Below are 25,294 nucleotides of genomic sequence, written 5' to 3'. Positions count from 1 at the left end.
CTTAATTCGTGTCCACAGTTTAAATACAAGTTTAAGGGTCTGTCCGTGCAACTACTATAGACCAGTATCATTTCTGAGCTTGGTCGCTAAAAGTTAAACCTTAATAAACAAGAAAATAACAAATATCAAGATTAACTTTTGGAAAACTATAAAGCCTGCTACGGTATTTTTTCGCATAAAAAAAACGCCCTTCTTTTTGAAGTTGATCAAACATTTTACCTGATTCCTAATACATCAAAACGGGGCTAAACACGACTCGATAAAATTAAGCCAATTTAACTCTTTCCTTGAGCTTTCCAGTAGACGAGAAAAGGCCCAACACACATTATTCTTACTTGCCTTTGGTATTCAATCTGATGGCAGAGATCTATCAACTCTAAAAATATAAGTGCCCCTTCTCCTTTCCTTTCCTTTCCTTTGTATGGTAGTCAAAAAATTTAAATATGGAGTAGATAACTGCTTAACTACTTGACAAAATCAATAAAATTATTACATCATAATTATAAGGCTCCATACCAATACGAGTAAAGCCCCATTTACTCGGCGCGGCAGGACAAATCAGAATACACCGCGTCGATATCTTTTATTGCATTCTATTTTCCTGGCTTATCCACATATTCACACACGTGTAAAATAAAAATAAAATAGGTAACAATTATTATTAGTAGTGGTAAAAGACCATCCTACCACAATAAGAAACATTGTTATCATCTGCAACACTAACTTGAGTGCAGGGAACCCACTCGGCGGGTTCTCTGCTCGTAGTCGCTTAACAACGCGGGAAAACGCTGAGGATAGCGCTATAGAAACATTCGCAATAAATGTGTTCATATATTTAAAAAGTTTATCGTTTAATTCAAAATATCAAGGCAAAACCTTATTCATACTCATTCATTCATATTCTTACCTAAAAAATCCTAATAATATCGAACCCGCATCTTCAGCGAGGAACCCAACTTTGCTACCCACGTATGTCCAGTCCAATGTAAGAAACGTTGTTTTAATTTAATAACGGTCACACGCTCTCTTGAGAAATCCAGTGGAAAACAGAACAAATGAGATCCGCCGTGACAGCCCTCTGGGCGGCTGACTGCCCACCCCTTATAAAAGCAGCGGAGTTACCGCTGGCCCACAGAAGCACAACCCTGCTGCCAGCTACTGGACGTGGCTATGGTCCTGATTTGACGAAGTTCAAAAAATTGTAAGTACTCCCTCTTTTCGCCAACTAGTTCTAATTGAATGTCGTTTTTTAACACGCCTCACATACTAGCTATTACACACATTTAGAATTAAATTGACGAATAGATGCGCTAGTTTGATTTTATGTTACTATAATTGTTATTATAAATGCTAAAAAATGGTTAAAGTAATCGCCAAGACAGTAATGAAGGCACTTTTGGACGATTTATTTACTTTAATTGTGATATTTATAGTCAGTTTTCAAGAGAATTGGCAGATCAGACAAACAGATTACTTCAATATCCTCTTGAGTCCCAAAGGCCCTTCTAAAGCCTCTTCCTAAAATTTAATTTTAACTTTTATTAAATAAGTCAAGATTCCGAATTTTCAAATATAAAACTAAAGCATAGGGGGCTATATTATCTTCTGTTTCTTTTTTGTACATCTGGACAGTCATATAAATAATAAGTATAAAGAGCAGTTTTTAATAAAATATATTTAGGTAATGTATCAATTGACTAGAAAAAAAAGTTTTCAAGAATTTTTTTGTGGAATTTCCTAAAAACACTACTACATATACTTTCTCAATTATATTGTAAAGAGGTTATAATTTAAAATAGTTGTCTTTAAGATTGTAGGTGTGTTTAATAAATCAACAGCTTACGAGCAAGCTGCAAATGATTATAATTCATCTAACATCCGCAGATACTTAGAATGGGAATTTAGCTTTTTATATATATTTTTTTATGTTATAGAAAAGTTTATCAAAATTTGTTAAGACTTAACTACCGGTAAATTTGGTTAATATGCTATAGCATATTCAAATATGCTATAGCATATTCAAATATGCTATAGCATATTAAAAAATATATATTTTTAATTTATGGGTACATATTTTTAGAAATAACATATTCAGGAAGTACCTATATGTAATATTTTGTCTGCAAATTTATGTAAGTCACACACACAGTCAGCCAGTTTACAGTCTCAGTATATAGTTCCATGTTAATAACCAGGCCTTGGAGTATTTTTTATCACGGTAAGACTAAAGTGAACTATGGAGTCGTTGTTAACTTTAAAATTAAAGTTATACTCATACCTCATGAAATAACTCATAAAATAAATAATAACTATAAAAAATTACTAATAATACACCACCATCTTCATTGACGAATAACAAATAATATGCAGGTACTTTAATAAATCCATAGAACAATCAATATCCATAGAACACGTAGCTATAGGCATGAGTTCTTCATCTAATTTATCTTTAATTGTGTCAGGGCTAAAACATGTTAAAAATTTAGTAATGTCGTCTATTATTTGAAATACTTGCTATATTGGAATACTAATAAACTGTTATTTTGTAATAGATTCAACAATAACTTGATAATTGTCTTTAATATAAAACTAAACTCGTTTGGCATGTTCATATCCAACAATGCGGTTTGAGCGTTTGCTCTTGCGATGGCTTCTTTTCTTGGAGATTTAATATATTTTTATAATGTACAATTTAATTACATATACATAAACAGTATAACATATAAGTAGTCAGAATATTTTTAAACGATCCGGACGAACTTAATGAGGATGAGTATGAGTATGACTTTCATTTTAATACTCCATAGCTCACTTTAGTCTTACCATGCTAAAAATACTCCGAAGCCTGTTAGTAACCATTTACTCAAAACATGGAAAGTTAATTGTTTTAAGGCAAATTAAATGTGTAATAAAAATAAAGAAAATATTTTTCAGTTGCAAGCACAATGCGAAAACGGCTGCACATATCAGCCTTGATCCTGCTCATCCTGTCCAGTAATGCATTTGGCGGCGGGAATAAAACAAAAACTGCACAGAAAATACTATTTAAGGAAAAAGCAACTGATCGCATTAAAAGATTTGCCGATTATGACGAAAACGATGGGCAATTTTGGGCTAATAGGGGAAAGAGACAAGTTACTCATAAAGATTTAACTAAAGATGATATTGATCAACAAGTGAATAGAAAGTTTCCAAACATAAAAAATAAACTATATAATGAACCACCTTTTTGGGGTAACCGAGGCAGGCGTTCATCTGAAGAAAATTACAATGATCAATCGTATTTCGATCTTGTTTTTGGTGATAATGATTACTACAGTTTTAGAACAAAACAAAAGCTCAACGGACATCCAAGTTTAAAAGACAGAAGGGAAAATACGATTCCCTTTTGGGGCAATCGAGGGAGGCGGAATTCAGATGAAATACCAGTTGACAATGAAGTTAGTCCATTCTGGAGTAGCAGGGGCAGACGACAAGAAGAAGAACCATTTTGGGGTACGAGAGGACGAAGAGAAAATAATTTACCATTTTGGGGTAACAGGGGAAGACGAGACAATGAGCCATTTTGGGGAAGCCGGGGTAGAAGGGAAGAAAATGAGCCGTTTTGGGGTAACCGTGGAAGAAGACAAGATGAGGAGCCTTTTTGGGGCAACCGAGGAAAAAAAGAAGACGAAGAACCATTTTGGGGAAATCGTGGTAAAAAAGAACTTGACAGTACTGAACCTTTCTGGGGAAATAGAGGCAGGCGTAAGGATGATCTCAAAGAATCTATAATGGAAGCTATTAATAAAGTTGAAAGTGATATAGACTATTTATCAAGACTTAAAAAAGATGCAACTGAATACAACGGGCGTTTCTGGAAGAATAGAGGAAGAGAAAGCCAGTTAAAGGGTTTGTTTGATGGTAATAGATTGAAAAATCAGCATGGCGTTGAACGAATTCCTTTTGAGTTGACTGTGAAGCCGTCAGTCTCCAGTACTCTGTTAGATGATAGAATATATGCTGATCAACCACATTATATTTTAGTAGAAAGAAGCAGTCGATCATCAGCTGAATCCCTAGATCCCTATTTTATATCGAGAGGCAAAAAGAAGTACTTTAAAACATCAAGGGATAGACGCAACGCTATCGAAGAGATAGTTAAATCGGTACGAAACGATCCTTTTTATATAGCACGAGGCAAGAAGGATTCTCATAACATGAATTTAACAAATTCAAAAACTCGTGATGGGTTTTTAAAGGCTAAAGAACTCATCTGTGCGACTATTGAACTAACATTAATGAATAATGAAAACAAAGTTGTGAAAAGAGAAATAAATGAAGACAGAGACAGACGAAACATTCTGAAGAAGTTAGCAGCTCAGTTACAAAATGATCCGTATTTTGTTAGCAGAGGCAAGAAAAATGAAACCAATGAAAATGAAGTCGACGAATTCATTAGTCAAATAGCTGTTATGTGTAATTGAAATATTTTAATAGTATTTTAATAGTAGGCTCTTATTGACATAAGTGTATTATACAAAAAAGAAAAAAAAATCGAAGTGTAATGTAAAAAAAAGTAATGTTATTAATTTTCACAAAGATATACTTATGTATGTAACGGAAAGTAATTACAAAAATTTATTGTGACACGATAGTTTGAATAAAAAAAAATTAATTCTTTATTAAATTTCATCCCTTATCCTCAAAAAATAATATTACATAAATATCATCAGTCTCTTTTCTCTTTCTAATATAGTAAATTTACAGTAATTGCCCATAACGAATCATTTTAAAAAATCGGCCTAGACCATGTCGGGCCATGCTCAGTTTAGCTACCATTCTGTCAGAACATGCCAAACGGGGGCTATTATTAAGTATCATATTTACAAGCATAAGGGACTGACGGAGTTACTTCGCAGCGCTTTGGACGTCTTTTACTAAGAAGAGAAAATTTTATGCAATAACTCAAAAACGGCTGGACCGATCATGTTCGCTATAGTTTTAATTGAAATTAAGTATTTATTAAGTTTTTGTTTCATGAACTTTTTTAAATTTTACGGTCCCATTGTTCAAAAGTTAGAGCTGGGGAGTACATATTTATTTTAGGAGCGATTATTTTTGAAAATATTAACTTTGTGTTTGTGTTTGAAAATGTTTTTTGGAGAAGCTTATTCGTTTTGAAAGACCTATCCAACGATACCCCAGCACACTAAATATTGGGTCAAAACGAAGAAAAATACAATTAAAGAAATCATTTTGTATAGTGGATACCTTAATTTTGTAGTTTTTATTTTACTGTCGCCATGCATGATTAATGTATTCATGCCAAATTGCAGCTTTCTAGCACTAACGATCACGGAGCAAATCCGCGGACGGACGGACGGATATGGCGAAACTATAAGGGCTACCATCATAATTATATATCATCGACACTCAATATATGATTGTCCAGACAGATCATCTGATCTCATCTCCGGTCGTATCGGTTCTCCATTCCACTGGGTTAAGATGGGTGAAGACGAGTAAGTGCACGTTTGTGCCCTGGAATATTTCCTGCTCCCCTGCTGCTTCCGAATCTGATAGCGGTAGCATCCGTATCGGCCGTGGGGTTATTATTATATTATTATGCATCTCGCTCGTAGGTACTCGCATATAAGTGTTAACGAGATGTATACAATTTTACATTCTACAGATGCCGGGGCGAAAGGGGTTGCCGGCCGAAGCCATATAGATAGGTCTGAGGCGGGCAACCCCATATTTCCCGCCGATGTATGTATAGTGCTTTTCTCAAACATGCAATGAAATAATAATAAAAATAGGATGATGTCCTAATGTGATAGGTTATTCAGTGCGTGGGGTATTGAAGGGGAACAAACATGTGGTTATTTTGGCGCTACGACGCACGCCATGACGCTTTTTTTATTTTTTGTTTTTTTATTATTACGTTAGGATTTCCTAAACGGGATCAAACATTTGATTATTTTTGCGCTACGACGTACAGTTTAGGAGATGCCACCCTGGAAACCCTGAAATAATAATAATAAAACGCAAAAAAATAAAAGAGGACTTTGCCAGCCTAGGCTTGCAAGATTTGTATGAAATTTCATTAACGACCTCTTGTGTTCTTCTTATTATGGCAGATAAGTGCTTATGGCACACTTTCGTTTATTATCAGATCGAATTACATTGTATTTGTTTCCCCATTTTATCTAGTAACCGGTCGTAAAGGCACGTCCCTAGATCGGCTTCACCTATGTATTTGAAGTATGCCTAAATTAGGTAGGTTCTTATTATCATACACACATTTAACGCCTCTAAAATCCGTTACATCCTTGAATTTAAAAATTGCCGACACGCCGAATGTATGATGATTTCGATTATTCTTTCTAAAAATTGTAATACCATAAAGTCATAACTTCATTAACAAAAGTTGTTGGTATTGATTTGCGAATCTAAATAGGCACTGAAAATTGCTCACTGAAGCGGGTACCTATTCAAAACAGGGGTTTTATCTGTAGTTTATGGTTCATCTTCTCGCCAGCTTCAACGTGTTAACACCATAAACGAGATATTGTTTTTTTAAGTCATAATCTGGAATTCGAACTCATTGAACTTCATTTGTCAACCGGAACCTAAACGATTTCAGCGCCTGCGTTGCGTTTGTCGTATTTAACTTCATTGTATCTATCGTTTTTGTTTAACATAACTACTTAGTAGGTACAGTAACTTAGGGAGATCATAATCTGAACTATTTTACAGGAAATTAAAGACCATATTTAGTGTGGCTTTTTTATTACTGCAATATAATAATATGTGATACATCCAAACATCCTATTTTATTTAAATCTGCTCTGCAAGTAGATCCGGTAAAGTCCAAATATGTTGAGCAATCACCTCAAAATAATATCAATTCGTACTCTAAATATTTTAGAATTCCATTTGCTCACTTTTCATGAAAACAAGTAACGTTTCAAAATGGCCGGCTATCCACATTTACTATAGATAATTATTTATTTCTTGGTTCATTATGGCCGCATTTAAGGGACACTTAACACTCGTCTGATATGGCTATTACCATGTAAATAACTCTAAAAGACCTTTTTAATAACTATTATAAAATGTCTATAATAAGGTACTTAGGTCATCATTTTAAAACGATGTACGAACATAACAAATCAGATTTTTTAAATAATACTGTTAAAAATGTTAAATTACCATTGAAAATTTCGATTATTTGGTAATAAAATTTTGTATACATTTTATGGCCGCGGGATGACGGTGACATTTAATGCCTTAACTAAACGTTAATAATCTCATAATACTACATTTACCCACGCTCACAAGCGCAACACATTTTTTAACGTTTATTTATTATTTAATTTAATTAGATTAGCGTACATCAATCTAAATTATAAGCTGGAATAATAACATTCATCCGAAAACATTTTTAACATCATTAGGCTCCTTATTACGTGTCTTCAAGACTTTACGTTAAATCACATTCGAAAAACATTTGAAAACGTCAATTCCGAATTCTCCGTGACGCCATCTCGTGGGCGCACGGGTCCAAGTACAACGCCCTCTTTTAGTAGGCCTTGGAAATAATTGTAAACCCTGTAGGCCTTGAAATTCGTTCAGACTCTCCACAACAGGAGATGATTGGTTGAGTCTTCCCTGCCCGCGTCTTCGGTCATGCTCGAACTCCTGAAGTCCTCATAACCGTCACCTCCCGAAATTATTAAAGTTTCTTTGTTACTCTGTGTAGTCTCCGCCTGTTTGTGTAGTTTTTCCGCGTTGGCTGACCGCCTGGTCAAGGCTTTCGTCTTAAGGCTTGCCTGCGCGGGTTTCGCTGGTTGTTTCTGAGCTGCTGGATTTTCAACGATGGTCAGGAATCTTACATGGCCAGTATGACCGTAGGTTACACCTGTGATTAAAGAAAACATTAGGTCTAATTAATTGTAGTGTTCCGTTAGAATAAAATAGCTATGAGGGTGTATAACGTACATAAAATATTTTGAGCGTACTATTTAGGCAGCGTACGTGTAGGTTTGAGATGATGTCGCAGTCTACAGTTTGTAACATGGCAAACCTGCATGGTGCAGCCACCGCGCGCGCTGGCCGGTGACAACAAAAATGCCTATTACGCTAGTCTTTTGTTTTTCTATACCATTTTTCTCAGCATTTAAAGCGCGACTTGATTATTATTGTAATATTAGATTATAGTTATTGAATGTTCATTCCATGTTTATGGTTTTAATAATATTGCTAAATATTACTAACTAAATAAATATATGGACTGCCTTTAAAATTAGTACACTTGTACTCGTACCTGTGAGCGTAGGCACAGTGAATTGTCCAGTGCGGGCGTTGGGCGAGTTGTGCAGCGGCGCCGTCAGCAGCACCCCGGCGCTCGTGCCCACCCACAGCGTGTCTCGGTGCGCCAGCAACGCCGTCACGCGCAGGCACGCCGCCTTGTGTTGCCGGATGATGTCGTCGCAACCTGCAAATTGTGTAACAATCATCAGTAGGCCGTTTCTGGGTATATTAACCGCTCTTCAGACCATCAGATTCGGAGGAAATTCTACCATCTGGTCTCTACATACGTTTCTACAATCAGGTAACTGTAACTGCTTCCGTTCAGCTTGTGTACATATCACACACAATCTATTTATTACCCCCAAATAAATAAACAGGATAGTTCTGTGTTTTTTTTTCTACTTACATAGTCAATAATACACATACAAGAAGATAAAAACAGAAAAAAATATATACATAAAAAATAAACAGGGTTTCCTAAAACAAGGCAAGAAAATAACAAGCAGTGTGACAAAAGAGATGATCTCCGCATCCGTGATGTTCAGTGTAGACTGGCAGCCACAGCGCATTTTCAAAAAAAGGAGACAATGTCAATTCCAAACACTTTTCTATTAATTAATAACTAGTTTAACTGGCGTCGTTTTAAGCTATCTGTGATGATGATCATGCACTCACCTTGCAACATTTTGGTAACTTGTGGCGTGATATTGATCTCAGCGAGCATCTCTCTCGTGGTGGCATTGTAACACCTGAGCTGGGCGGCGTTGTCCAGCGACAGCCAGATTGAGCCGCCGGCCACCGCCATGTGACTGATCGGCTTCGTTTCAGAACTTATTTGGAATGTTTCATCGACCTGGAATGTTTTACATTAATTAAGCGTTGTAAATTGCATAAATTAAAAATTGCAAATAAACATTGTGTACAAGCCTTCTGTGACGAGTGTTTGGGCAAGACAGCTCGCCCACTGCTAGTTTGAGGATTAACACTCATTTGAATTGCTTAACACAATTACGCAAGTTTTACGCGTAGTTAAGTACGTACAGTCAGCATCGAAATGTCATTCTGAAACTTCCCCAAGGGCGTCATCTGTGTATAATTATGTACGTAATTTTATTATTACCTAATTATAAACTTTAAAAGACATCGATTTTTCCTTGTGGTCGCATCGAAAATCTAATGCAACGTTACTGCATCAACTTGATAAAATTCTACTAAATTTTAATTTGTATTAATAATAAATAAAGTAAAAAAAGTATAATGTATAATTTTATTTTTAAAAATAAATTAGATACATTTACATAAATTTTGTGGGTCACACTAGGCTAAGCACGTTTCATTCATTTTTTTCATTTCATTTATTTATTTCTTTAACAATAATATATTGTGTTAGAAAACTTACGAACTAATTACATACTTATAATTTAATTAAACTAAGTAGTGAGTGGACATGTCAGCAAATAAATAAATTTTCTATGATTAAATTAAACAATTAATTCATAAGTGAAATGTAAAAATGAAATAAAATAATGTCAAAATAAAATAATAAGTTAAAAATTCAAAATTTGTAGTAATTACAATTAAATTAATATTTGATAACATGTCAATTCATACAAAAACAAATACTTAAATAAAAAAAAAACAAATATAACTTAATTCATTAAATAATTTACAACGCACATGTCAGAATTAAATAGATTCATTATTGTATTGGAAAAACTCTTCAACTGAATAAAAACATTTTGCTAGCAGAAATGACCTCAATTTATTTTTAAATGTGAATGGGTTCGAAACAGCTTTGAGTTCTGTGGGTAGCATATTAAAAACTTTGATAGCCTGGTACCGAGCACAGTATTCGGTGACTTTTAGCCTTGGTGTAAAGGGGCGGTTCAGGTTTTTGGTCCTTGTTGCCAGTCTTATCGCCTGAGCCTCTACAGTTTCACTACTTGCCAGGGATTTTACTAAGTCCGTACAAAGTATCATAATATAAAGGCATGGTACAGTTTGCGCATTCTGTTAGATTAGAAGCGAAATGAACGTCAGGAGCTACAAACCTAATATGTATTTCTTAACTGACAGACAACAAGATCTAAATGTGAATACTTATTACTTTCAATCAAGAGATTTCCCAAAAACAAACCTGCAACGATTGCGGGTTTATGATCTTGATGGAGGAGTGCGTCGCGCACCACAGCTTGCCGCCGGACAGCAGCATGCTGGTCACCGACGTGCTACCCGTGCCCACGGGGATCGTGGAGCGCTCGGTCCAGGAACCGTCTGGAAACCAGTGATAAATCAAATCCAAAAAATATTTTTTATCAGGTTACACTATTCTGGTGGAGGATTCAGCACTTTTTCACGGAACCGAAGAAATACCACACAATTCAATCAGAAGTCCGCGCTATATACAAAATATATAATAATAATAATAATAAAATGCTTAATGCTTTTAATGCTTTAATATATAGCACATAGATACCTGTAGGGCTAAGATGGTCGGCTCAATTATCATTTGTCACTATGCCTGCCACGTTCTAACAAGTATGGAAGTGCGAAAGTGACAGGCATAGTGACAAGTGATAAAAATGGAACCATGCTGCCACCGCTGACTATTTTCACGATAAGATTTTCTGGTAAATAATAAACAACTTATTAGGACTTACCTAATTATATGGACCGAGGGCGGAACCTTGATGTATTCCATAGATAAATACTATTTTAACATTGGCATCTATAACTACAGGATATTTTTGTGTGAGTTCGTAATTTAAAGATTTTAATGTTGATTTAAATTGAGTACATGTTTTTACCTATATCTCTGCAGTATACCACGAGGTCACCGTTGCCAAGGGCAACGAACACCTTTCCCTCCATGTACCTGAAATTGTTAACATTGTTTTGATTAAAATCCTCGATTTTTTTGTACCGTTACCGTTATGAAAAACCAAGGTTATTTAAATGCTAATAAATACTGGGTATTTTTAATGTCAAAGAAAATTATTAAACATGAAATCAACCTAACTGAGGAACATTTCAACAAAACACGAGCTATGGTGTATTTAGTTACTGTAAATGATGGAATACACAGTTGTGCTGTAACTTGACTTTCTTTCTTGATGCGTTTTTTTATTTAGGCAGTTGGACTTGGATTCTGGCTGACCATGCTGAGCCGGTAGGCTATTCTCTCCAAGGATATTTAAAGAACCAGAACAAGTACACTTACACTATAGAATGCACCCCCGAGTTGTGCTGCAGCTTCACTTTGTTCTTCTTGATCCGAATATTATCTAGGCAGTTGTAGACGTGTATGCAGCCGTCCTCTGTGCCAAGCCACATAGTAGGCTGATTGGCGGTCGTGGCGCTGTCTTCTGAGGATTGGCGACTGGCGGGCGTTGACAGGGTACCTGGTTCAAACAACCAGTTGAATTACTTAATTCGTGTACTTTCGATTTGGAGTTGATGTTTGACATTTAGGTACGTTAGCGTCTACGTGAACTCGATCGCATTCCCTCTTTATCGCACCACATCAGTGCGAGCGAGATGGACGGATGGCTACTTCTAAATAAAAAATAAGTAAGCAGCAGGTAGAAATATTTCGATACCGCGGTGCAACAGATAATACCTATTTATAGTCGACTGTCTATAAGGTCGATTTGTTATTGCATCTTTATGATAATGGTGGCCTTTTGACAACGGATAAAGTAAACAATTTAGCTCTGCATTATAACAAAGTAGTGCATATTTCTAATAAGTGTCAATAACTACTAAAGCGGACGGTACTAATTAGGTTCTGGAATTAAATATTGTGCATGCAAAAGGTTTGGAAATATCATACCCAGAATGGAACGTCCTGAAACTGAGAGCCGATGTGGGGAGGTTAAAGTTACGTCAATACGATTATATCATACAATTAATACAGGTATGGTACTGGTAAATAAGGTAATACAGGTAGGGCTATAAACATTTTTGGACCAACATACACTACTACAATTGATGTGCATGTCAGTAAGTAATGTTTGTCTATCTTCAATATCATCATATCAGAATGAAATATCCACGCGAATAATCGAAAAAAAAAGCGATAATATACAATTCTAGCTGATAGAGAATGAATACTTACCTACTAATATTATTACTTACTGATATTTTATAGAATTTAAAGAGGCCAAAAGGGTAACAATTAAAAGTTTTTGGCAAAATTTTCATTTTTGGTACAAGCTTTATTTTTATCGCTGACTGTACTTTTTTTTATACAGGCAACTAATACTCATCGAGACAATTCTAAAAACCCCAAACACAATTAGGTTGCGTTGTTTTATCACAGAGTTCCTATGGCTACCTTCTGTATCCATCATCAGATCAGCTTGATGGTACCATAATATTGCACTGTCATACGACTTACGTATGTATGCAAATTTTCAGCTTCACCGAAAACCGGGAAGTGGGTCAAATTTAACTTGCAAGATTTCCCCATACATAATAAGAGGGCAAGTTAAATAATAAAATAAAAGCTTGTAAAAACATTAATTTAAACTATACAGAGTATTATTATAAGTAGCCAGGACAAAGGTGAAATTAGGCAAGGAGACTAACTATTGGTGTCATTCCATTTAAAAGGTTTTTAATAGATACATATATTGGATGTACTATTTAATTTTGGAAATCCTAAAGTACGAACCCTAAACCCATGCTTAGCGTCCGAGCTTTACCTTCCACTTACCGCATTCACTGTCAGTGTGAGCTTCGCACTATGCTTGCAGCGTTAGCGTTTTTCCGCTTTGTAGATAAAAGCGCCTACGAACGGAAAACCCGCCTACTGGGTCGCTGGCAGTGAATGTATTTCAATTCAGATGGTTGGTTAAAATGGATAAGTAGTTTAGATGGTAACTTAGTTTATATATATATATATATATATATATATTTTAATGATTACGGGCTAAACAATGATTAATATATCAATCATCAACTATAATATTTTTCTTCACTCGTCTGAATTAAGCGGAAGCTGCCCTACCTTTTTTAATTCAAATACTATTAGGCTCTCAACTCACATGTCGTGATCCCCATAGCCTGCTTGTCCACCGCTGGATTCGAATTGGACTTCATCACAGGATGCACCGGCATGTTCTGCCCCGTGTAGGGCGTGCTCAGGCTCTTGCTGTGGTTGGGGGTGAGCGTGGATCTGTGGTTGAGGGATGCTGTGAGGCTCCCGTGCAGTCGGAGGCTGGCGGATTCCTGACTTCGCTCTGATACGGCGTCTTGGTTCTCGCTGGTCGATGAACCGTCGTCATCGTCTTCGCTTGATGATGAGCTTAAAACATATTTTAATTTTTTTAATAGCTAAATTAGTACATAGCACAGTTTAAGAAATAAAATATTTGATAAAAGAGATGATGCTTTGAGTTCAGATTACGTACTAAGGTAGCAATTGTATACCTATACTTTCTATTCATTATTTTTGATTATTTAAGATAAGAGATTATAATCTTAAATATACAACCGACACTGAATATTTTTTACTGATTTATTAAACATCCACCCCTTAGTTATTCATACAATTTTACAAACCTCAATTAGTTCATTCGTGTTTTATCCTTACTTAAACATACATAAGTCAAAATGACAGATTAAGACAATCGATTAAAAGCTTATTGAGGCTTGTAGCGCGATTATGAATAACGCCGACAGTGTATGGGTTAAATATGTGTCCGTCTTTGGACCTAAGTAAAATCTGTGATGTGGAATGGCATAAGTACCTACAATTTGAATATTTTATGGGCATACCTGTCTAATCGTATGTTTTTGCAGCTGTCATCAGGGTCGGATATGCTAATGCCTGGCTTCACTGAACTCGTGCTGTTCAGGGAGCTCGAAGTTCTAAAATAATAATTCGGAATTAAGTTTAATATGAGCAAATAATGTATCAAATGCATTCATTTGATACATTACCGCATTTTCTGTACCATTGTACAGAAATAAAATCCCACCTAAATGAAAGCTACAGAAATAAAATCCAAAGAGGGATTTGAAGTCGGTATATTTGGGACAATATCTGACTAAAATATATTTATTTAATGCGACGTCTTCGATTTTGTTTTAAGTGTCAACTAGTAAAAATGATACTTAAGGTTAAATAATATAACTCACAAAATCCAATCAAATTAGCCACATACAGTATACCAACTGTCTCGTCCACAATAAGGTATGCACTCGACGTATATAAGCTCGCGATGCATACGCCATTGCCAAGACGATACTTGCAGCTTTGCACAAAGGTCAGCACGCATAAACTTGACTGAAGTTTAGGCACCAATTAATAATATGAGAAAGATACTTACGGTATTCCGATAGTCAAACAGTCATATGCCCGACAATAGGGTTGTTTCCAATTTTTTTTTTAACGCTTGTATTTGGTTCTATATTAACTAAAAGTTGCCCTAAACTTCTATACTAAAAACGGCTTTAAATATGTTAAATTAACAAAATATATTTTGACAGATGCTTTCGCGCCCAAAACGCTCATTGAAAATTGTGTGACGTCACAGTTTACGGTTTGACACATAACTACATACACACGTAGAAGATACGAACTGTCAACTGACATTTGTCATTTTTTGTTTATCGCCTAACTGTCAACAGTGTCAATCCGAGAGTTGTGACGTCATCAGAATCTTCAAAGACGTTTCGAGTTTGGTCACGTGACGTGTGCCAAAAGATATTTTAAATTCAATATTTACAAAAATATGGTTATTACAGGTCCCCTAAAAGTAGTTTAACATGTTCTTATAATCCCAAAGAATTTATTGGGATACAATTCTGCCCTAAGATTTGTAGACGGAAACAACCCTATTAGCCTCATGCATGATTTTTAAAAATCATTATTTATATCGGTTGAACATCGAAAAAAATTAAAATAATTTTATAAATCGTCAATTTTTTTTTAAATATAATAATGTTGAAAAATATTGAGCGGTTGAAACGCTCATCATTTTTGGCGTACATTCTACAGAGTCGATGACGTCACTCATCAGACACAATTATGTTCGTGTATTTCAGCTACTTGACACTAATTATTCGTTTTATTATTTTTAAATAAGTGCAGCTCACAATGTACAATAGCACTCAATATTTTTTCTAATAAAAATTAAATCAAAGTATACAAGAATAAACCAACTTTGTTTCTACAAATCAAATCTGTTAAGTTCAAATAACTCAGTAAATCATGTCTTAAAAAAGGCTAGGCGCCAATTCAAAGAAATCTTCCTAAGAAAAATCATTTTTAAGACATGATTTTCTGAGCTATTAGAACTTAACAGATTAAACATTAAAGGTACTAAATCCTGGCGTAATAAAATTATTGTACCTTAGCGTTAAAAAAGGCTAGGCGCCAATTCAAAGAAATCTTCCTAAGAAAAATCATTTTTAAGACATGATTTTCTGAGTTATTTGAACTTAACAGATGAAACATTAAAGGTACTAAATCCTGGCGTAATAAAAATAATTGTACCTTAGCGTTTTTTCTTAAAAATTAAATCGATAACTTGAAAAATTATAACGCCTGCAAAATTGTAATAGCAAGCAAAATATAAAATGAGCAAAACTTGGAAAGCACAAATAAAATGACTCATATTATAATTGAATATGAAGGTACAAAAAAGGTACAAAAATTTGGCTTTTATAGAATTTATCAATAACCACGGGAACATAGCGTAATAAAGTACACCCGCCATTCTGACTGTCAGGATGGCGGGTGACCTGTTTTTTGATGATAACTTTACGTACCGTGAGGTACAAATTATTTTAAACGAGGTACTAAATAGTACAAATTAGGTACAAAAATATGGTATGCTTTTCATTTGATTTTATTTAGGTACACCCGCCATTCTGACTCTCACATTCTGAAGTTAGCACTGTTGGCGGGTCTTTGCCTATTGGCGGGAATGCGAAAGTTAAAAAAAAGCGAAACAAAAAACCTGGGTGAAACAGAGATTGGGTGGAGAGGAAAATACTTGGATGTATTGTTATGGAATTGTAATTATTAACAATAAGTTAACTGAAGTTTTACTGATGATAGATATCTACAATAATACATGCATCTACAAACCTACAATAATGCAATAATATCCGTAATTTATCGTGTTACTAACTGCAAGCTAGTGTGTAGCTGGCGTTAAACTTTTGATCGACTTGTTATATCTATGTAAGTACGTGCAAATTTAAATAATAAGTGTATTGAAACTTGAAACTCCACCAAGTGTTTATCTTTAATTAGTCGACAATAACCGATATTTGAGATATAACTATTTTGAATTGCTAAATCGCGAGGAAAATACATTTATATACTAGATTTCTTTCAAAATCAGTGCGACGCAGAACAAAATAACAAATCTGTCTGAAGAGTGACGTCACGTGACGTTTCGACCAATGTCATTGCGTTTCGCTCATTAGCATTTCGCGTGCAATTTTTGTACCTACTTTTTATTTGTTTTAAGCAATAAAATGATAATTTGATAACTTAAATGCATTTGTTACAGGCTATAAGGGTACAATACAAATCACCCGAATAAATAATATTTAGTTCAAATTCAAACTTCATGCATGAGGCTAATTACATAGGCGACACCATGTACAAACTTGCTTGACTGAAGTTTAGCTTGGGCATTAGATTACTTATATGAGATAAATACCTACGGTATATCGACAGTCTATACTTATAGCCGGGCGCAGGTGCGACGAACAAAATATGTGCATTGCATAACGTCACGTGCGGTTTCGTTGACAGCGTTACCAAGTTCCGTGTTGTTTATATCGGCCAGTAAATTAAGCACTTACGGTATACCGAGAGTTTGTTGCCGGGTGAGCTCATGCGGTGTGCAGGCTACACAAACTTGATTAAAGTTTAAATTGAAAGACACTTAGGGAATACCGACAGCCTGTTGCCTAGTGAGCGCGGCCGCGGGTTGTATGCACGCGACGAACAAGATGCGCGCGCTGCACACGCCATTGAATGACGTCATTTATGCATTTGGCAATAGTTCTAACACGCTTAAAGTTGCGTATTGTTTATATCGGCCAAAAGAAATTGCAACACTTACGGTATATCGACAGTCTGTTGCCTGGTGAGCGCAGGCGCTGGAGGTATGCACGCCACGCACAAGATGCGCGCGTTGCACACGCCGTTGCACGACGTTACTTGCGGTTTTGGAGTTAGCGTCAGCACGCACACTTGCCCCACGTAGCCGTCGCTGTTGCATACCTGGAATCGAGAGTGAAAGATGAAGTTTTAGGCTACACACTTATATCACAAAAAAATACATTGAAATGATAAAAAAAATTTTACTTCCAAAATATAAAAAGCTTTTTCTCGTTTTCCATACTTCAAGACGCCTCAACTCAAGCGTGATGTATCATTGACGTGTAGTCTAAGTATCGATTAAAAAACTATGAACATCTGACTTTTGTATTGCTTTGATACAATGGGTCCCACATCGACATTTGATCCCCAAAACAAGCCGGATCGACGGGTACCTACCATTAATAAAAAGTTGTGACCTGCCCTATTACTAACCTATCAGTTCAAAAGCTTCGAGAGCGCACAAAGATATGACGTAATCCAAATTCACAACTTTTTTGTCGCGTTAAATGGTTCCCGGTTCATAGCTTAAAACACGTACGTCCGCATGAATCGGCTCTGCCCAATGAGAAGGAGGAGGTAAGTTTGCATTCAAAGTAAAAATTGTAGACCTACCATTCGCATAAGTCGCGTATATACGTATAAAGGTATAAACGGTGGCATCTATCCCCCTTAGACGTCTATCCCACTTTTACACTAGACAATATCATTCGTCTACAGATGGCAGTTTCTCGGTCTCGCAATAATGTACTTGTACAATAGATTACCCAAACATCAGGTGCCTGCCCTTTAGGCGGTAGAGTAGGCGCAGCGCACGTGAACTGCAGTCCTGCGCGAGTTTTCCTGATCGGCACGGGAGACAGGAACTCTGGCGCAGTTCTCTCCTGACCATATATACCTGAAAATACATTATATTTCATAATAAATTACTTACATTTACTTAAGCACATTTATTACGGACGGATTCAGAAATAGAGGCGGAAAAGAAACCAGAAAGACTACGAGTAAGGCACAGGTACAATTGAAACAAAAATGGAACGGACGTCAGAAAATTACTGCTATGTGAAACTAAAGATACACCAGATTAAAAAATACGTAGGATGTCGAGGAACAAAACAAGGGAAGAAGTATAGTTAGTAAAGACTACGTAACCTAAAAAGCGAAACGGAAATATTGACATATATTTAAAGTGACATAATGTGTTATTATTTTTATCCAGTGATCTAAGGACAGGACTAACAATCAAGACTAATTGTTGTGCAAAATACGCCGTAGGTCAGTTACTCGTACACAGTACCGTTGGTTTCCGTTAGTTGTGAATCAACCGCGAGTGAACTCATTGCTTTCCAATCAACATCCGGCTTATTGTGTTTGTTCACTTATTTCCGTTCACCCTTTTAATTTAATTACTTATAATCTGTACGCGGATTTAAGTTCGATATCGTTAACGATAAAATAAAATTGTGATATGAAATATCTGACCTAATATATACATGGTGTGGCTTGTGACAGGAGTGAATAATGAAAAGGTTTATTTGCAAAATTATCATGAATTTATTAGTTACGTATGAAATATTAAAAGAAAGTGAAAACAATGTTTTCATAGTTTTTGTTTTTATAACATTAAAAATAAAAATAAATAAATAAATATTATAGGACAGTATTACACAAATTTGACGACCGGTTTGGCCTAGTGGGTAGTGACCCTGCCTACGAAGCTGATGGTCCCGGGTTCAAATCCTGGTAAGGGCATTGTTCGTGTGATGAGCATGGATATTTGTTCCTGAGTCATGGGTGTTTTCTATGTATTTAAGTATTTACAAATAATTATATATATCGTTGTCTAAGTACCCTCAACACAAGCCTTATTGAGCTTACTGTGGGACTTAGTCAATTTGTGTAATAATGTCCTATGAATATTTATTTTATATTTATTTTTATTTAAATTGACTAAGTCCCGCACTAAGCTCAATAAGGCTTGTGTTGAGGGTACTTAGACAACGATATATATAATATATAAACATTTATAAATACTTAAATGTTTTAATTTTATACCTAGTTGGTTTTTAAAACAGTGTTTAATTAATACTGCATTTTATGAATAAAATAATTAAATGTACGCAAATTTAATGCTAAATACTTAAATACATAGAAAACACCCATGACTCAGGAACAAATATCCATGCTCATCACACGAATAAATGCCCTTACCAGGATTTGAACCCGGGACCATCAGCTTCGTGGGCAGGGTCACTTCACTACCCACTAGGCCAAACCGGTCGAATAATCTGAATTTGAAAAAAATGCAAACGAGAAATCTTGTAAAGTCTCTGAAAAAGCAACACGCATCTTAGCTGCTCAAATTGATAGACGTATTGAAAGAACATCCACTTCTTATGGATTGCCACTTTTAGGTTTACTACAAATGTACATTTGATAGAACGAAAGAAAATTTTAGAGTCTAGATGATAACTATGGATATTCTAAGGAGATAATATATTTAATTATTCTCTCCTGTTACACTTCACACCACGTATATCTACGACTACATTACTTACTTCCAACAGACTTTATAGAAAACCTAAGTGTCCGTCCTGGAAAAATGTAAAACGTTTCAAAACATCACACATTTGTCAAAAATATTATCACTACCATCCCTTCCTCATCAGTCGGGTAAAAAGAGACGAAAATTTTATAGATTTATAAAACATCCGATTCTTTCGAGACTAATGTGGTCATTTTACACCAGAGACTTGAGAAAAAAAAAATACTTACATAACTTTTGTTTGGTTTCGTTTATTAGTTCCTCCCAATTGCTTCTCTTTTCCGTCTTTGGAAATATTAAAGTAAGATTCTCTGGTCCGTTTCTGAAATTTTGCAAAATCTCATTAATATTGCGTCCAACGCAAAGTGTATCCCAGTAATTTGTCTTCATCAGCAGTAGCTTATTTGTTAAAAAAATACTCCTAATGCGTTTCGAATTTATGAAGATTTAGTTTTAATTCTGTATTATTTACAATAGGTTACATGATTTGTGCTTCTATTAAGGAGTCAAAATTTGTCGGGCTTTATTTTATTTTTATTTGACTTCTTGTGACGTATTTGTGCAGTTTTTAAGACTAGTTTCGTTAAATAAACTGCCTGATGAAATACAACAAGATACTTACGAAGTATTTAAACTAATCTCCATATAACACAGCTGCGTATCACTATTTTGTCGCTCCGACAACTGCCTGTTCATCGTGTGAAGCATATCCCTCACTATTTCCTCTAAGTGCGAGTGAGACATATGCAACGCAGCCACTTGTTCAGATATTTGTGTCAGCGTCTTTACGTCTTCTGTCAGCGTTTCCACTTCGTGCATTACCCTTCGGAGGTTTTCGTCCTTTGCTGTAATTTTCGAGGAAAAAAATTACTGAGTAAAACTTATATGTCACATTTATCGCATTTTAATTAATACTATATGATTTATGATTTCTGTAGGTTCGGATAATCAATAAGTAAATGAATGCAGGGTGCACAAACCTATAAACTTAATTTAAGAAAATCTACAATGTTTTAATTTTTTTTACGAGGTTGATATTTACTAGAAAATACCCATTATTTTAAATAAAATATAATGTTACTCACCTTTAACGATTTCGAGATCGGCTAATGGTATCCTCATCAAAAGTTTGTACTTATTACCTTCCATCTGACTTGCTATATTACTTTGGTATGTTCTGTAATATTAAATGAAACAATATAACAATATAACTTATTCAAAGTATAAAAACAATTAAACTTCAAATATGTGTTCGGGTAGAAAACTCATTGCAATATTTGTTCATGGATTCTGTCTTTTTTAAATTTAATTAATTAATTGCTCATTAACAATATAATTAATATGTAATATTTTACTCACGGAATGGGTTTCTTCATAGTCCCTGTCCTTCTCTTCACGCTCGTTATTAACAGAGTATCATTGAAAAGGAACAGGGCTCTATCTTTAATGGTCCCTTGTGCAGACAGCATCGACACCGTCTCGTGCCTCAGAAACGTCCGCTCTGCTGCTGCCAGATTATTGAGACCCTCGATCATTTGTTCCAGGTCCCTTAGAGTTTGTTGTTGTTGTTCTAACTCTAAACTTTCTCGTTCTGTACAGTTTATCAGTTCTAGCAGTTCGTGGATTTCTTTTTGAGCCTCTAGTAGCAGTTTGTGGTCGGGGTGGGACTGGTCTGTAACATTAAACATAGGCGTCATGTAAAACCTTCTTAACCCTTTGACGCGCGCGGCTACAACGTAATATCAACCATCGTGCATTTTGACAAGGTTCACGATGAGTGCGCCTTCGCACGATAGGCGTGTGGCTTTAAAAGGGGTTATTCGTGTTAAGTGTTGTTGTGTTGTGTAAGGGTTATTGGGTTGTTGTTATGTGTTGGGTTGTTACTTGGCTAAATTTTAAGCAATCTGGACTCGACTTAGTTGTTGCTCAGAGATATATTATTATACTTCGTATCCAAATCCAAGACAACAAATATAATTTACTAGCAGCAGTACACGTTATCGTGCAGTCCAAGTCACACATTTTAGAGATTATAGTATTTAAAAAACAAGTTCGCGCTGTCCCTCTCACTCGCTACGCTGCGTTCCTGCTTCGACATCGCTCTTCCAGTACTCATTACATGTTTTTGTGTTAGTCCGAGTCACACGTATTTTCGCCAAAATAGTGTTCCTCTAAATATGTGTACCTAATTGTGTTTCGATTAATGTTTATTGTGCGCTGAATAAGAAGTATAGAATCAAAACATTATTTGAACTGCCGACCGCCGTACCCTCGAACGAAAAATTGATGTTTATTCAGCTCGGCAAGTCTAGTCTCGTTTGCCATACTTACAGGGCAGTTAAACTTTCAATTTGAAATTGTAGGAATATTCGTTTAGCGTAATAAACTTATTACCTAAGAAATCAAGTAAGTAATTTTTACGTTCATACGAAATCACTTACTACAACTACCTTCTTTTTTGAATAAATAAATTACGGAAAAAATAAGTATGGGGCTACAAATAGATTACAATTTGAACTTTAAATAATTGTAATACGTACTATTATAGTATTATTTACTAATATAATATTATTTAGATTTCATTTTATGATTGCATAAAATGCAATGTTCACGACATGGTACTATATTTGCCCCACTTTAATAGTGAAGAGGCTATCATTACTCCACAATCATTGTGTCGAGGGCTCCGCTTTCACAGCGTCGAGGTTATATTTGCCCCACTTTAATAGTGAAGAGGCTATCATTACTCCACAACCATTGTGTCGAGGGCTCCGCTTTCACAGCGTCGAAGCTATATTTGCCCCACTTTAATAGTGATGAGGCTATCATTACTCCACAATCATTGTGTCGAGGGCTCCGCTTTAACAGCGTTGAAGCTATATTTGCCCCACTTTAATAGTGATGAGGCTATCATTACTCCACAATCATTGTGTCGAGGGCTCCGCTTTAACAGCGTCGAAGCTATATTTGCCCCACTTTAATAGTGATGAGGCTATCATTACTCCACAACCATTGTGTCGAGGGCTCCGCTTTAACAGCGTCGAAGCTATATTTGCCCCACTTTAATAGTGAAGAGGCTATCATTTCTCCACAATCATTGTATCGAGGGCTCCGCTTTAACAGCGTTGAAGCTATATTTGCCCCACTTTAATAGTGATGAGGCTATCATTACTCCACAACCATTGTGTCGAGGGCTCCGCTTTAACAGCGTCGAAGCTATATTTGCCCCACTTTAATAGTGATGAGGCTATCATTACTCCACAATCACTGTGTCGAGGGCTCCGCTTTAACAGCGTTGAAGCTATATTTGCCCCACTTTAATAGTGATGAGGCTATCATTACTCCACAACCATTGTGTCGAGTGCTCCGCTTTCACAGCGTCGAAGCTATATTTGCCCCACTTTAATAGTGAAGAGGCTATCATTACTCCACAGTCATTGTGTCGAGGGCTCCGCTTTCACAGCGTTGAAGCCATATTTGCCCCACTTTAATAGTGAAGAGGATATCATTACTCCACAATATTGTGTCGAGGGCTCCGCTTTCACAGCGTCGAGGCTATATGTACCCCACTTTAATAGTGAGGAGGCTATCATTACTCCACAATCATTGTGTCGTGGGCTCTGCTGTCGTAGTGTTGAGGCTAAGTTTGCCCCACGTCATAGTGAGGATGCTATCATTACTCCACGATAATTGTGTCAAGGGGTCCGCTGTCGCAGCTGTCGCAGTGACGAAGATATATGCCGCACTTTAAGTTATATGTACTATACAATTCCACAATAATCGTATCGAGGCCTCCATTTTCGCAGCGTCGAGGCTATATGTGCTTCATTTTAAGTGTCGAGGTTATAATGCTTCGGTCATTTGGTTCTTCGGTTGCTTTGCTCCTTTTGGTCGCTTCGCTCTTCGGTCGCTTCGCACTTCGGTCGCTACGCTCTTCGGTCACTTCGCTCTTCGGTCTACAGTCGGTCATTATACATATCTCAAAATGATATCGTCAAAGATATATAACGTTGCTCTACTATAACAGTGTTGATGCCAATGTAATGATTGAAGACTTTAATAGTATTGGAAGTAGCTTTACGCATGTAAATATAAGGGACTAAAGAGCAAAAATATTTAAGGTTGAGCTAAAGTTTACTGGACTTGTAAAAATAATGAAATATAAAGGAGGTTCTTGTTACGCTGAGGTAATTTAATAGGTGTTAATGCGGCCTAAAATACCTTAAACAAAATGTACGCAATGTCATTGCCCTTACAGACAAAGAAATGCTGTATGTAAACAACATATAGGAAAAAATATATCTGTAAACCCTTTAACCCAAATTTATGATTCGTACTCATATCACGCTGTTATATACTCCTAATAACTTCAAACGTCAGCTTTGATATGCTGTCAAGAATATACCATATCAACGAGCCTAATGTAATAAATCCGGTACAATTTACTTACGGATTCTCAGCTCCAAACTTCAGGGGAACATCGCCGCATCAAACAAGAGGTGAACCGCCGTTGATGCACTATCCCGCGACGCGAAATAAGTGCTGTAAATTGTGCAACCATGCAACTAGAGTTATGCTGCCACGTGTTGCAGTCGCTTGCGCTAAGTAGCTAGATTAATAATCGCAATAAAGGGTTGAAATCCTTTAACAATAACATTATTATTGTCTGAAATGTAAATGCTCGGGTTGTCATATTGTCTTGCTGTAAAAGAAAGCTTAAATAGTTTTCATTTTTCGTCGCAATGCACACTGTACAGTTTTATTGTAGGTAACGTTAAAAAATGTTACTCCTTAAAATGAAGTACAAGTTACAAGTCATGCCAGATATTTTGTTCACAAATATATCATAACTCAACACATAATCTACCTAAGTTCCTTGCCACTTGTTAGCGTAGTAGCCATCATCGTTCAGATACGCATAAGCAGATGAGATTAGCTATTTAGTTATAAATAATATCATATTACTATTTCTTGATCTGTGGTAATAACTAAAATTAGTCCATCTATATTTTCAAAGTGATAAGTTTCAAATACTTAATACCTACAGGATACTCTACTAGTAATTGTCCAGACTTAGTTTTAAAGTACTTACATATAGCCTTGATATTTATGGTAGCTTTACAATTAAGAAAATTCTCCTTTATCTACCTCACTCAAAGGCTATTTACCGAGGAAAGTATTGATTGCTGTATTCAAAATTAACTTTAAAGTGTCGTAACATAAAATTAGATTATATTTTAGGGTCAGTAACGCGCATGTAATATACCTCTGCAGTAGCGGGCATTCATAGGCTACGGTGATTGTTTACCATCAGGCAGGCC

At 35.8% G+C, this 25,294-nt stretch overlaps 2 protein-coding genes across 4 annotated transcripts in view; one reads left to right on the top strand and one right to left on the bottom strand.

The window, feature by feature from the left end:
• The first annotated feature begins 519 nt into the window (after positions 1–519).
• On the top strand, positions 520–4,520 carry LOC133534397 (uncharacterized). Its single transcript, XM_061873489.1, has 2 exons — positions 520–1,201; positions 2,935–4,520. The coding sequence occupies exon 2, from the start codon at positions 2,946–2,948 to the stop codon at positions 4,464–4,466; it is 1,521 nt and encodes a 506-aa protein (XP_061729473.1). The 5' UTR covers positions 520–1,201; positions 2,935–2,945; the 3' UTR covers positions 4,467–4,520.
• Positions 4,521–6,757: 2,237 nt separating this feature from the next.
• LOC133534402 (rho guanine nucleotide exchange factor 17) overlaps positions 6,758–25,294 on the bottom strand; it is a 197,358-nt gene continuing 178,821 nt past the window's right edge. The window contains exons 7-21 of one of the 3 annotated variants that reach the window (XM_061873491.1): positions 21,333–21,645; positions 21,059–21,150; positions 20,596–20,818; positions 20,204–20,295; positions 18,196–18,326; positions 17,391–17,551; positions 14,080–14,172; positions 13,347–13,606; positions 12,131–12,151; positions 11,519–11,699; positions 11,106–11,173; positions 10,436–10,572; positions 8,974–9,151; positions 8,312–8,482; positions 6,758–7,906 (exon numbers count right to left, since the gene is read on the bottom strand). In XM_061873491.1, the coding sequence (XP_061729475.1) occupies positions 7,617–7,906; positions 8,312–8,482; positions 8,974–9,151; positions 10,436–10,572; positions 11,106–11,173; positions 11,519–11,699; positions 12,131–12,151; positions 13,347–13,606; positions 14,080–14,172; positions 17,391–17,551; positions 18,196–18,326; positions 20,204–20,295; positions 20,596–20,818; positions 21,059–21,150; positions 21,333–21,645 (2,411 nt within the window). In that variant the 3' untranslated portion in view covers positions 6,758–7,616. The remainder of the gene's footprint in view (positions 7,907–8,311; positions 8,483–8,973; positions 9,152–10,435; positions 10,573–11,105; positions 11,174–11,518; positions 11,700–12,130; positions 12,152–13,346; positions 13,607–14,079; positions 14,173–17,390; positions 17,552–18,195; positions 18,327–20,203; positions 20,296–20,595; positions 20,819–21,058; positions 21,151–21,332; positions 21,646–25,294) is intronic. The other 2 variants (XM_061873494.1, XM_061873493.1) reach the window with 2 other exon arrangements.

Source organism: Cydia pomonella, chromosome 2 (assembly GCF_033807575.1).
Source record: "Cydia pomonella isolate Wapato2018A chromosome 2, ilCydPomo1, whole genome shotgun sequence".
Lineage (NCBI taxonomy): Eukaryota > Metazoa > Arthropoda > Insecta > Lepidoptera > Tortricidae > Cydia > Cydia pomonella.
This window is presented reverse-complemented; position numbering and strand designations above follow the sequence as displayed.